Below are 13,758 nucleotides of genomic sequence, written 5' to 3'. Positions count from 1 at the left end.
GGGAAGGGAAGTGGGTCCCAGGGGCAGAAAGGGAAAAAAAAGAAAAAGAAAAAAGAAATCGCTGCTATAGCTTTAACAAAGTCCTCAAATGAAACAGCCATCGCAGGGAATTCAGTGAATTACTGTGCCCCATAAGCCCCCAATACGTCGTCTGACCCTCCTGGGCCATCTTGCACGAGGCTGGAATGAGCTGGCACCCGTGAGGCTGTCTGCTCCCTCACCCTGGGTAGTGACACGGAGGTTGAGGGCACGTGCCTTCCAACAGGCACGGCCTGGCGAAGTCGGACTACCCTCCCTAAAGCCACTGCCTCAACACCGCCCACTTCTGCACCCTCAGCAGTCAGCCCAGACCGGGAGGTCACACCCCGTCCTTCCGTCGGTGGTGCCCTGGGAGCCCTGTCCAGGGTCACTCTCCACTGTCCCTCTCCTTCCCCAACCTCGGCAGCGTGACGGAAGCAGGGATTCCTATTGGACCAAACATCAATACCTGGCGCAGCGCCATGGCTGGCACAATGCGTGTTACCCTGCGAACAGGACTGCAGAGAGCCGGGAGCCAGGGCTGGGTGGGGCTGGCCAAGAAGCTTGACTCACACAAACCCCCACAAAAAAATTTCAGCATAGACCAAGTCAAACGGCAGACTGGGCAGCTTACCCGGGGAGCTCACCGTGTTTCAGGTCAATAACACGGGACTCAACCACAGCGCTGTGTTTCCACTTTTTAATTCTGCTACTTTCTCTCAGAATGTAGGTCTTAACAAAGACAACATACCTAGTGTGTGCCAAATCCTAGCTAGGAATTCAGAGCATAGAAAAAGTCAGTTATGGCCTGACCAGGCAGTGGTGCAGTGGATAGAGCGTCGGACTGGGATGCAGAGGACCCAGGTTCGAGACCCCGACGTTGCCAGCTTGAGCGCGGGCTCATCTGGCTTGAGCAAAAAGCTCACCAGCTTGGACCCAAGGTCGCTGGCTTGAGCAAGGGGTTACTCGGTCTGCTGTAGCCCCACAGTCAAGGCACATATGAGAAAGCAATCAATAAACAACTAAGGTGTGACAACAAAAAACTGATGATTGATGCTTCCCATCTCTCTCTGTTCCTGTCTGTCTGTCCCTATCCATCCCTCTCCCTCTCTCTGACTCTCTTTCTGTCCCGGTAAAAAAAAAAAAAAAAAATTAAAAGAAAAAGTTATGACAAAAATTATAATGTGCACAACTAACTTTAGAAAATAGTTTAGTACATTTTGGTTATAAAATTCACTTGCAGATTATTCACATGTACTTATCAAAATTTGTTCCTGATAGTACATGAAAACATGCAATCAAACTGCACAACAAACTCAAGGCAAGTGACACAGCAGGGGGCAGTCACGAGCACACACGCGTGCAGGAGGGCCAGCCGGGCGGGAGGACAGCCCTGCCCCACGGCGACCCCGCCAGGGCCCTCAGCCACCCTGCGGTGACACAAGCTGCCCTCAGCGGCGCTGCTGGGACAGCCACGTCAAGAAAGGCCACGCAATACATACGAAATGTTTTATGCAAATGCTTTTATCAACTGAACAACAAAGTTTTAAATGCAAGCTCAGGAGAGGCTGTCAGGACACAGGCTCGCTCGCTGGCAAGGATGTGGGTCTGTGACTACATCGCACGTCACCAGACCAGGTGAGCCAACAGGTGGTACAACACCCGCACCCAGGGGACACGTTTCTGAATGCACCTGTCGGAGGGCAGAGGGTAACAGTCCTCTCCCCCAGAGCTCCCTCGTGCCCCTTTGTAAGCTTACGGTGCTTTTAGACTCTAATGTCCCCACTCCAAGTACCTGCTCACCGAGCATTTTACCAAGAGAGTTAAGAAAGTAAACTTAAAGTCACAGTGAGGTTGGCTGCCCACAGCACACACAGGGAGCCGACACACAAGGAGTGGACACGCGGGTGCTGCCGGAGCCTGGGGCCTGCCCTGTACTTCCTCCGGCAGCGCCCGCGGCCGGGCCACGGTAGTGCTGTCTGCACAAGTGACAGGGACACGGGTAGTCACGAGGAGTATGTTTAAACTTCTGGCAACCAAACATCACTTTTCAGGTCAATTTCAGTAGGATTTTGGACTAACAGAGCCCTTTCTGCTTCGAGAGCAGATGGCCGAGCTTCCAACGCGCACGTTCAGGGCTTTGCTCCCCTGCCCATGGGCTGGCAGGCCGCAGCGTGTCCGCCTGGACATGGCGCCACTGCCGGCTGTCACTCCCTGCGGCCTCATGCCTGTGACACTTCAGTTATTCTGTGCGTTTGGAAAACTGGACTTTGAGATCCGGCGCCCTTCCCTTGTCCTGGTCTCCATCCCCACTCACTAGAGCTACTTTCCTGGCACAAAACAGTCCTCGCTCACCAGATGCCTGGCAACCAAGACCACAGGAAATGCCAACTCTGTCCCTGGTTCTGAACCCCAAGTCCTCACACCCACCTTCAAGCCTTCTCCCTGCAAGGTGCGCTGACCCAGCCCGCCCCGGGGTGGGGTGTGGCTGCCTGCTGGCCAGACCCCCTGGGCAGACGCTGACCACAGGGCTGCCGGGCTCTCCCCCCAGCACTCGCTGGTTGGGTCGGCCAGCATCCACAGCTCTCACAAGCACAGAGGCGGGCCGTGGGCAGCCCAGAGCTCCTGGCACTGCGCCACACTGGGGTTGGGCCTACCGGGTCCAGGAAGCTCCCCATATGCTGGGGGCGTCCGACTGAGGTTTCAAGAGTTAGTTTGTGTCAGTCTCCTATTCCAGGCAGGATAAGAGCTTTAGCTAGAGAGCTACATGCTTACTAAATAGCTAGCTGAACTCGTCCCCGATTGCACTGTCCCGTGCCAAGGTGCCTCATCTGAAAATGTGCAGTCTCGGCAGAACCTGACCCGACAGCACTCCACTTTCTGTCTCCTCTGGGGCTCCAGTGGCATCTGGGGACAGAACCAGAGACCCTAACCTGGCAGTGTCACCTCACGCATCCCAGAGCGCCACCCTGTCTCAGACCTGTCTCAGACCCGACTGACACAAGGGCTGAAAGGGCCCACCCACTTGCTGTTCCTTGTCATAGAAAGTTTGTTCTAGTGAAAATGATCAATATTTGAAGGAAGGGGAAGAAAATCAGTCTACTAAATTTTAAAAGGATTTTGCTATTGCTATACAAATATACATTTCATCTTTTTACACTCACTCAGGTCAGACCCAAGTCTTTTAGAGACCACGTCATGAACACTCCAGTCTGCGCCCCAGGGCATCGTACCTGATGCCCTCGCCCGGGACAGAGGGTGCAACTGGCGGAGTGCTGAGCGCGCAGACTCGGGGCTGGGAGACACTGTCCCTGTTCTCAGAAAACACACAAAACCTCAAAAAAAATCTTATCTGTACAGTCCTATTGGCCGGCCACCTTAATTTGCAGTGGTGCGTGCTTGTGGCCGACAGTGTGCACCACCAGGCATCACTATAGCTTTCTTTTCTTTGAACTACTGTCCTCGGGTCTCCCAGCGTCCCAGCCCGAGTTCCTCTTGGTGTGACAGGGGGCAGAGCTGTGCGTCTCCTGGTTCCTGCTGCTGGAAGCCTTGGTCTCTCTCTGGTGGCTGTGCGCCCCTGCCTGGCCACAGCTGCGAGGTGTGGCATCAGCGCCGGCAGCAGGAGGGTCACATGGCACATGAGGTCTGTGGCTACTCCCTGTGGCTGTGGACGGCTCCACGGGACTGCCCAGAGCCGGAGGGCTCACAGGGAGGCCGGGCTCTCCAGAGGGGGGGGTGGCTCCAGCCTGCTGGGGGCTCAAGGGCGCTGGATCCCAGAGGCACTGCCCTTTGGCTTCAACGCTCACGCCCATCCTCCGAAGCAGCCGCGGGTCCCGAGGCTGGTCCTTCCCAGGAGGCCTCTCGGGGTCCATTGCAGTGATGGTCACAGCAGCGTCCCTACCATCAGGAGGCACGGGGCCCAGGGAAGCAGCAGATGCGGTCCTGACAGACTCACTGTCCATGCTGCTGGGCGGGCCGCCCTGGGTGCCCAGCGCCCCTGGGGCCATGGCAGGGGGGTGGGTCAGGCTGCGCTGCAGGACGGGCTTCAGTTTCAGGATCTTGGCCGCGTCATGTTTATAGGTTTTGTCGTAGGTCTTGATGATGGCACCACGCCTCTGCGCATCCTGAATCAGGCAGTTCCAGTGCTGGTTGTCCTGGGAAGCAGAAGGGAGAGATCGTTACAGCCCAGCCAACACTCACGCTGGCAGCGCGTCAGGGTCCACGCTCACTTGGGAACCAACAGCAGGCTGTCATGCGCAGCCTCTCCAGAACCCGTCCTTTGTGAGACACGGCTGGAAGGAAAACCACGTTCCCATGCGGACAGATAAAGCCTCATTAGAGAGAAGTCACCACGGGGCAGGGAGCCCTCTCGCTTCTCCCAACACTGTTTGTGCGCTGTGGAGAGCGGCTGTACCCATGTCTGCACCCTGGACAGCGGCCTAGTGGAGCTATTTAAATGTCAACTAATGAAGGAAAATTAAAAATCCGATTGTGGCAGCCACATCTCGAGGGCTCAGTGGTCACGTGGACCAGCGGTCAGTGCACCAACGGTGCGGACAACACCTCCAGCCCCAGAGGTGCCCGGGCCGTGCCCACCTAGCCCTGCCTGCCTGCTGGCGAGGCTAACGACATTTGGGACAGGACAGCGTGGCTTCTGAAGGCCCTAACTTGGAACACCTGTAACTGTTCTGGAAAAAGGCCCATGGCTTTCATCCAACTCCCAAAGGCCTCCCAAACTCCTCAGGGCTGGGCGCCTCCAAGGACGCACATCGCAGGAAAGAAAACCGCCAACTTCTCCTCGGGAGTTTTCTCGGCAACTGCTTCTTTACAACCATCAGAACTGGGGCTTATTCACCCCAGTAAATTCAATTAAAAAAGTAAAACAGAAAGAAAAAGACCTTGGGTCTGTTTAGAAAGAGCAAAGAGCAAGTACGAGGGAGGAGAAAAGACGAAGACGGCGGAGAGAGGAAGAGGCGCGCTGCCCAGGCCGTGCTGTCGGGGACGCAGCCGCACACGGGCTTGTGCAGGACCAGTCACTTCATCTCTCTGGGCCTATTTCCTCGTCTGCGGGTGGAACTATTTTATTCAACTGCCTCTAAATACATACGGCTTTTGCATTTCACCTGGTCTGAACTGCGGTGGCTCCTGATCAGGGGGCAGTCCCGTGGACTCACTTCTGGAGAGCCTGTAGCTAGGCAACCACAACCCCTGGACCTGCAGTCAATAAACTATCTAAAGAAGGAACATGTCCGGCTCTGGCCTGTAAACCTATCCGGACGTCTTCTGTGAAGACAAACGTCCCAGCCCTAAAACCTGGAGAACAAGATAGGGGCTATAGGAAAACTGTGGGGACCGCGGTGGCCAAGGCACCAACGCTGTTGACAGAGCGCGGGCAGCACGTGTGGACAGGGACACATGTCCTGAACTGGGCAAGGACTAGTGTTAGATGCTTCAGTGAAATACTTTTAGAAATAAACTTCATCTCTTTACTTAATTTGTAGTTTGTCTTTTTTTTTTTTTTTTAATTTTATTTATTCATCTTAGAGAGGAGAGAGAGAGGGAAAGAGAAACAGAGAGAGACAGGGGGGAGGAGCTGGAAGCATCAACTCCCATATGTGCCTTGACCAGGCAAGCCCAGGGTTTCGAACCGGTGACCTCAGCACTTCCAGGTCGACGCTTTTACCCACTGCACCACCACAGTCTTTTATGTATGAACACAAGTGATATGAGAAAATCTGTCCAAGTCTAAAAGTTCTGTAATAAATATACACAAAAGCCCTAAGCAAAAACCAAGTGCGTGTCACAGCTGAACAGCAGCGCACCAAATAATGGTGTGACTCTAATGCCACTTCCCAGGCTTGAGGGACTGCGGCCAGTGCTGACCTCCCAGGTTCTGGGGTCTGCAGGAGGCCTAGGAGTGACGAGCCCGGGGCCGGTGGGCAGCACGGGGCCTGCGGCGCCTTCTCCGTCCCCCTCAGCCACACTGACCACGGGGCACTCTGACCCCGCGGCTGAACCAGACCAAGTCTGCTGCACCTCCACTCAGGCTTTATCAATCCCACAATCACAAACACAGCTGAGAGAGGGGCTGCTAGTCTTAGTTTTGCAGAGGAAACCAAGTGCCGTAATCACTGACTCGACTTCCACAAGGGAAACAGCTGACACCAACAAGCAACCCCAAGGCCAACAAGAAGCTAAACGTCCAAATGATGACGTGAGAGTGTGTTCTATTCTACGCTGTCTCCTTCTGTAGCACCAGGCTGCTCGAGTGAAAATAACACCACAGCCAGAGGTTGGGGTCCTCAGATCTGTGTGACCCGGAGGCTCACAAAGACTTTCTAAGGGGTGTGTGTGCAAAAATGCTGCACAGGAATCAATGTCCAAACCCAGCTTCCTACGTCCTCATGGGCCTTCCCGCCCTCCACCCCATCCCTGGCCACCACAGCGGTGCTCGGCCAACCCAGATCTCACCCCAGGTGCACTGCCAGGGACCATTACAACCTCTGGATGCCAAAATAAGGGAGCGATAAAAATAGGGGTGCCCCTGGGGCTCCTTTAATATAGACACCACTAAGAGACACAGCTCGAATAACACTACTCAGGTTTAAGTATTATCCAAATTCAACTGTGTAAAAACAATAAATGCAATAGATCATTCCACTGTCAAGAAATGATTTTTTAATAGTCTGATTCTTATGGTCACAGAAAAAATAACTTTTTATTTTTATTTTTATTTTTTTTTCATTTTTCTGAAGCTGGAAACAGGGAGAGACAGACAGACTCCCGCATGCGCCCGACCGGGATCCACCCGGCACGCCCACCAGGGGCGAAGCTCTGCCCACCAGGGGGCGATGCTCTGCCCATCCTGGGCGTCGCCATGTTGCGACCAGAGCCACTCTAGCGCCTGGGGCAGAGGTCAAGGAGCCATCCCCAGCGCCCGGGCCATCTTTGCTCCAATGGAGCCTTGGCTGCGGGAGGGGACGAGAGAAACAGAGAGGAAAGCGCGGCGGAGGGGTGGAGAAGCAAATGGGCGCTTCTCCTGTGTGCCCTGGCCGGGAATCGAACCCGGGTCCTCCGCACGCTAGGCCGACGCTCGAAAAAATAACTTTTTAAAAATCCTTTCATTTTGAGGTAACTGTGAATTCACAGGAATTGGAAAGAAAGTACAAAGCGGTTCAATGCACCCTTCAGTTTACCCAAATAGTTATGAAAAACTATGATTATTATTTTTTTATATATATTTTTCTGAAGTGAGAAGCGGGGAGTCAGAGAGGCAGACCTCTGCATGCACCCGACTGGGATCCACCCGGCACGCCCACCAGGGGGCGATGCTCTGCCCATGTGGGGTGTTGCTCCGTTGCAACCAGAGCCATTCTAGTGCCTGAGGTGGAGGCCATGGAGCCATCCTCAGCGCCCGGGCCAACTTTGCTCCAATGGAGCCTTGACTGCGGAAGGGGAAGAGAGAGACAGAGAGGAAGGAGAAGGGGTGGGGGTGGAGAAGCAGATGGGTGCCTCTCCTGTGTGCCCTGACCGGGAATCGAACCCGGGACATCCACACTCCGGGCCAGTGTGCTACCACTGAACCAACCGACAATTTTTTAAACTTTCAATTCATATATAAATTTGTGTAGCAGAGAAGCAAAAACAATGAGATTAACAGAAAGGCTTTTAATTATAAAAGTAGATTGCCCCACTCAATTTCATCCTCAATAAGAATCAGTGGAAATTCGCTTTCAAGGAGCAGAAAGAATAATACTGAGCCCTGTTCCACTGCATGCGCTCGATGTATTAGATTTGTCTTTAATGGCTTCACTTTAAAATCTCAATATTCACAATACATTAAAAACAAAGCCTTTAGCAATACTTAAAAATAGGAGGTACACGATTTTAAAAAATTCTTTCGAGGAGGTACACAAACAGCTGGTAAGTTGACTGAGAAAGACTATACTTGAGCGCCCTCTGGCGGTACTACCAAAATGGGGAAATCTCTCCTAAAATAACCCATGATGACATTAAGAGAAATTAGAAAAACTGAAAAATTATCACCCATAATGAGACAAGCAAATGCACGCGTTAGCTAGCTGCGTTATCACCAAGGTAAGGTGTACGGCTGTCTAGCAAACAAGCCCCCCTGTGGCCTCTTCACCCCTCACACCCCGCCCAGCTGTGGCGGTCCGCTGGGCCCACAGCAGCCAGGCCCACTAGTTCTAACACTTCACGACCACACCCCATCTTCACAGTCCTCGTGAGGCAGGGGACATCCCCTACGCCAAAGCCCCAGAGCAGCTCTGGGACTGCTCAGCCCGGGAGGAAGCTCATTATTTCACGTCTCCGTGCGTCTTCAAAACCACTTCCATTCTGACGGGAAACAGACACTAACCCTCAAGCCACTGTCAGTAACAACAACGGGCAAGCTTCTGGGCTCCCTGGGCACCGAGGAGGTACCTACCATCAGAGTCCTCAAGTGTCCGAGGATGAAGAGGCTGTACTTGGCTCGCGTGATGGTGACGTTCAACCTCTGCAAGCTCGCCAGGAACCTAGGCAATCAAAACAGTTACTGTTTCTACCGAGGGGTCAGCGCACTGGTGTGGGAGACACAGGCAGTCTTCCAGACAGTTTCTGTGGGTTCTTGCTACTTTTAAAGTGCCAGGGCTTCCTCACTGTTCCCACCTTGCACAGGGCACCGGGCCCAGAAGCAGTTCCTACTCAAGACGGGACACACAACACCCAGTGCTTGCCTTCAAAGGGACTCAGCTGCCTGTCAATCTCCTATTTTGACTGGAATGAGATACTAGAAATTTTAACAGTATGACCTCTCAGCCTTTAAGACATCCTAAACATAATTATTCTTAAATTAAATGTATTTTATTAGAACCAGTGCAGAAATACAAACGTCAAATGTAACGACAGATCAGAAAAGAGCTCAGATAAAATAAAACTGGTACACAATACAGCTGAAATTGCAAATCAGCTGGGACGGAATGGACTATTCACAAAATGGTACGAGGTTACTGGCCTCCACTGTATATGCAGACTATAGGTAGGGGCAGAGAGAATTTAAAATACTTCACTTTTTTAGAGATTTTATTTCATTTTAGAGCAGGCGTCCCCAAACTACGGCCCGCGGGCCACATGTAGCCCCCTGAGGCCATTTATCCGGCCCCCCGCCGCACTCCCGGAAGGGGCACCTCTTTCATTGGTGGTCAGTGAGAGGAGCACTGTATGTGGCGGCCCTCCAACGGTCTGAGGGACAGTGAACTGGCCCCCTGTGTAAAAAGTTTGGGGACCTCTGTTTTAGAGGGAAGAAAAAGAGAGAAAGGGGGAGGTGGGGAACAGGAAGCATCAACTCATCATAGCTGCTTCCCATATGTGCCCTGACCGGACATGATCAAGGTTTCAGACTGGGAACCTCACCACTCCAGGCTGATGCTTTTATCCACTGCGCCACCACAGTTCAGCCTTAAATCGTTATTTTCTTGAACAATTAAATATATGCGAAATCTGCAAATTTCCTCTGGTACTCATGAGAAGAAAGTCTTAGGGCCATGAGGCTCGAGAGGTTGCTGTCGTCCACAACACACCTACTCCAGTGCCCCCAGCATCTCTGGCAGGTAATCTGACTGCAGTCAAGGTTAACAAACGTGGCCGAAGCGGAAACCAGAGGCAGGAAAGCCCGACGACAATCCCTGGGCGAGAGCGGGCCCTGCCCACACACTGGGTGCGGTGACTTCTTCCCCTCCCACTTGAGAGAAGGACAAGTCACACTGTACTGTGGGTTAACACACAGGTATGAAGAGAAGCAGACCCACAATGGGTTAACCTCACAACTCAAAGGATCAACGATGACAGTTACTGACCCAATCGAGCCTTGCACGGTGTTAGCTCTGACACACGTGACAATAATGCAATCTTTCTGACGACCCTGAAACGCATCCACAGTATCCACTTCTGCTGGCCTAGTTACAAAAAAGAAAGGTTTACTGGAAAAAGATACATCACTAAACATACATATTCACACAGTAGCGTTTTCAGAAAATTTTCCATGGCATTTGTATATTTATGGAAATACATAATACCACCTCACATAAAACCCACCATTTTAAAGTATAAATCGACTACATTCTGCAACCATCACCACTGACTTCACAGCATTCCCACCCCCCAGTAGAACCCTGTCTCAACTGCCCGTCCCCCAGGCCCTGGAAACCAGGAGTCCATTTTCTGTCTCGCCGATTCTCCTACACTGGACATCTCACATGGAGAACCACGAAGCACGTGGCCCGCGTCTGGCTTCTGGCACTCGGCACAGAGTCGCTGCAGCTCATCTACACGGCAGCGGGGAAGGTGCTTCGCTCCTCTTACGACTGAGGAGCTGCCTGGCCGTCTACAAAACCTGGTCCGAGTCCTTGTTGGAAAGTGATTACTAGTAACTCCATCTCCTTACTTTTACAGGTCTATACCAATTTTCTATTTTTCTACAGTCAATTTTGGTAGTTTGTTTCTAGGTTAAGAAACTTTTGAGTTAATGGACTTGTAATATTGAATCTCTAATTTTACTGCTGAGATAAAAGGAGACAAAAACACATGACACTGACCCCACACATACAGACACTACGAGGGGCAAAGCACTCAGTCACTCAAAGTGAACGTGGCTCCATGCGTCTCGTCAGACTTCAGAGGAACAAGCCCGGGACCACAGGGCAGGCCCAGAGGGCTGCTCAGACGACCCCCCACCAGGTGTGATGGACGGTGTGCCCACGGCAGGGGCTCTGTCCCCAAGGCTGCAGGCGTGCCCGTCCCCGAGCCGTGTCCTGGGCTGGACTGACCACCATGCTCCTCACCACTCCCCACGACGTCTCCGCCCCTTCCCCTCTCTAATTCAACAGACACACTGGAAACGTCTATAAAACAGGCGCCTCACCCGTTTCCTTCAAATTCTTCGTCCAACTCCTTCTGAATCATCATCTTCTGAGCCTTGTAATGGGTTATTATGCCAATGTTTCGGGACGTAAAATCCTTTCTTCTGTCTTTGAGAAGTTTAATCAATTCTATTACCATTTTTATTTCTTGAAAATTTACATATGAGCTAAATAAGATGGAAAAAAGAACACATCAAAACTCACAGCAGTCCCATGGCTGACTGAAGCCCACTTTGTTCCAGTACCTACGGGGCCGGCAGGCGTCCCCACCGCCCAGTCGGCGGCGGCACGGAGGCTCCGTGCTGACCCTCAATAGGCACATGAACCAGCACAGAAACAACTGCCCGGGAAACAGCAGGTTGTAAGAGAGAAAGTCCTAAGTCAACAGCGGTTTAGGCAGCCATTTCTTAAACATGTTAAAGCAGGACTAGCAAGAGGAAGAACAGAAGTATAGTAAAGAAAACATAAGCAAGAGTGAGCTAACATTAAAGATTTGCTATCATCCAAACACTGCGAATAGGGAATAGTCCTTTAGATGTATAGATATTATCACTTTTTAAATTTGTTTATTGATTGGAGAGAGGAAGAGAGAGACAGGACAGAACATCGGTCTGTTCCTGTGTGAGCGCTGACCAGGGACTAAATGGCAACCTCTCCGCTTTGGAATGCTCTAACCAACGGAGCCATCCCTAACCAGCCAGAACAGATGTATCAGCTCTCTAACGCCCGTGCCCGCCATGCGAACTCCGCACCAGACCGCGGGGACGCCATCCACAGAGACTAGGTACGAGGCGGCCCCTGGAGATGACGACACAGGGTCCTGCTGTGGCCAGTCCTGTCCTCACTGTCCTCACTGTCCTCACTGTCCTCACTGTCCTCGCTGCCCTCACCCTGCACTCCCAACCCACCTCCCAAACAGCAGGCGTCTCCTCAGTCCCACACCAAACGAGACCCACAGGGACAGTGGGGGACGCTGCCTGGTCTGTCTCCCTCTGAGAGCCTTCAAGACCCACACCCCTAGCTTCAAGACTTACTGTGCAGACACCCAGTTAGCTAGCGCTCCATGAAGCCTTTCTTCTGCCTGGTCACCTCTTGGGTCAACATTCCTCTTGTGACCTTCCACCCCCATAATGCGGACGGGGTGCGGCCCTCAGGCCTCTGCCCACTCCACAAGCCCTCTGGCACTGCAGACCCTGGCCCAGGGCTGCTCTACTTCTGACTTCTCCACCTCCACTAACACCCGGCCCTCTGGTCCGACCCTCCCCAAGGACCGGTCTGCTCTGCAGCTCCCACGACACAGGGTCACCGTTCCTCCCCTGCGTGAGTCACCACAGGCGCAGTCTGCCCGTGCTCACAAACTCAGCCCCAGACGGCAGCTCCTCTCCTCTCTCACAAGCAGCTCTGGCTCTTCTAGCTGTTTCCTTACAAGTGCCCACTGCTCCTTTCTGCTGTCGCTCACCAACCACCTGAACAATCAACACACACACTGCCCACCCGGCCTCACCCTGCCCCCGCTGCATTCACAGTGATCCAACTGGAAGAACTGACTGCCTTGGTGACCACCTGGCTGCTGTCCGTCTCCCTGTCTCCCTATTAGACCACAGTAACCCTGCTTCGAGCTATGTCGGCATGGATCTACTCAAGCGCCTACCACATGTTGGGTAATACAATCCCCATTATCCACTAAAGAATTAAAAGGCTGAAAGACATAGAGAAAGATATTAGTACGGTAGTCTTTAAAAAAGGAGACACTATCAACAACCTGGCTAAATAAGAACTGTGTGCTGCCATTAGACAGAGCGATGGGCACAGTGTTTTGAACACAAACATGAACACAGACACTGTGGCAACCCGGGACCGCCCTGGGAGGGGGGGCACCTACTCGTTACTCCGTCTCTCTGAGCCGTCTCCCACGTCAAACACGAGGTAGGGCTGAAAGGGCCAGTCGGATGCGCACCGAGTGGTCTCAGTCAATCTACAAAACAACAGCCACCATTCAGAACACGGCTCCACTTACATGACAATTTTACAATACCGTTTTTCCTTGTAGAGGAGGAAGTGGAGAAAATAAGGGGACAAAGGACCTCCTTTTATTGAAATGTGCTTTACTAAAAGGTATAAAATAAATTTTATTTCTATTCTAGTGCTAGGGAGAATGACCTATAAAATTAAAACATAATTATAACTGTAAAATTACTCATAATACAGGAAGTAAAAAAAGCAAGCCATTGAATACTGTGTGGAGTACGGTATAACTTTTTTTTAGTTAAAGAAAATAAAATGCATGTGCATAGTACAAGAACTAGACGGAGACGTGACTTATAATGAGAGAAAATTATTAAACCTCTGACTTGTGCTTTTTACGACAAAACTGAAGACCACAGCGAGCAAGCAGCTCCTGTTGAGCAGCGAGCCCGTCAGGGAGGCGCTGAGGAGCGAGCGGAGCGCACCTGCTGGTTCTCAGGCTCCTGCTGTAGATGTAGTTGGAGGGGAAGAGGCAGATGTCGGGGTGCATCCTGTACTGGACAGTCAGCTGCAGCACGGGCAGCCGGCTGCTCACATTGTGCTCCACGTTCTCCTCCAGCAGCTTGCAGAAGCGGCCCATCATCGACTGGTCGTAGCCATACTCCTGCGCCTTCTGCGGGCGAGAAGAGCAGCGTCCCTGAGCCCCGCGCGCTCACCGGCACACGGCACGGCACACGGGCCACTGCCCACAGCCCGAGTCACACAGAGAAGGTATTTCTGACCCTGGCCCTTGGAAAGCCATGTAGATTGACCATAAAAGTTGAGGTATTCTCTCTCCATTTAGAGAACCCACACA

The 13,758-nt window shown here is 52.3% G+C and overlaps 1 protein-coding gene across 4 annotated transcripts in view; it reads right to left on the bottom strand.

Annotated features, from left to right (window-relative positions):
• Positions 1 to 1,521: 1,521 nt before the first annotated feature.
• Positions 1,522 to 13,758, bottom strand: part of SETX (senataxin) — a 79,589-nt gene continuing 67,352 nt past the window's right edge. For all 4 annotated transcript variants that reach the window (XM_066366799.1, XM_066366796.1, XM_066366798.1 and 1 more), the window contains 6 exons: positions 13,388 to 13,575; positions 12,820 to 12,912; positions 10,940 to 11,104; positions 9,876 to 9,974; positions 8,468 to 8,555; positions 1,522 to 4,172 (listed from right to left, as the gene is read on the bottom strand). In XM_066366799.1, coding sequence (XP_066222896.1) covers positions 3,450 to 4,172; positions 8,468 to 8,555; positions 9,876 to 9,974; positions 10,940 to 11,104; positions 12,820 to 12,912; positions 13,388 to 13,575 — 1,356 coding nt within the window. In that variant the 3' untranslated portion in view covers positions 1,522 to 3,449. The remainder of the gene's footprint in view (positions 4,173 to 8,467; positions 8,556 to 9,875; positions 9,975 to 10,939; positions 11,105 to 12,819; positions 12,913 to 13,387; positions 13,576 to 13,758) is intronic.

Source organism: Saccopteryx leptura, chromosome 2 (assembly GCF_036850995.1).
Source record: "Saccopteryx leptura isolate mSacLep1 chromosome 2, mSacLep1_pri_phased_curated, whole genome shotgun sequence".
NCBI classification, from domain to species: domain Eukaryota; kingdom Metazoa; phylum Chordata; class Mammalia; order Chiroptera; family Emballonuridae; genus Saccopteryx; species Saccopteryx leptura.
This window is presented reverse-complemented; position numbering and strand designations above follow the sequence as displayed.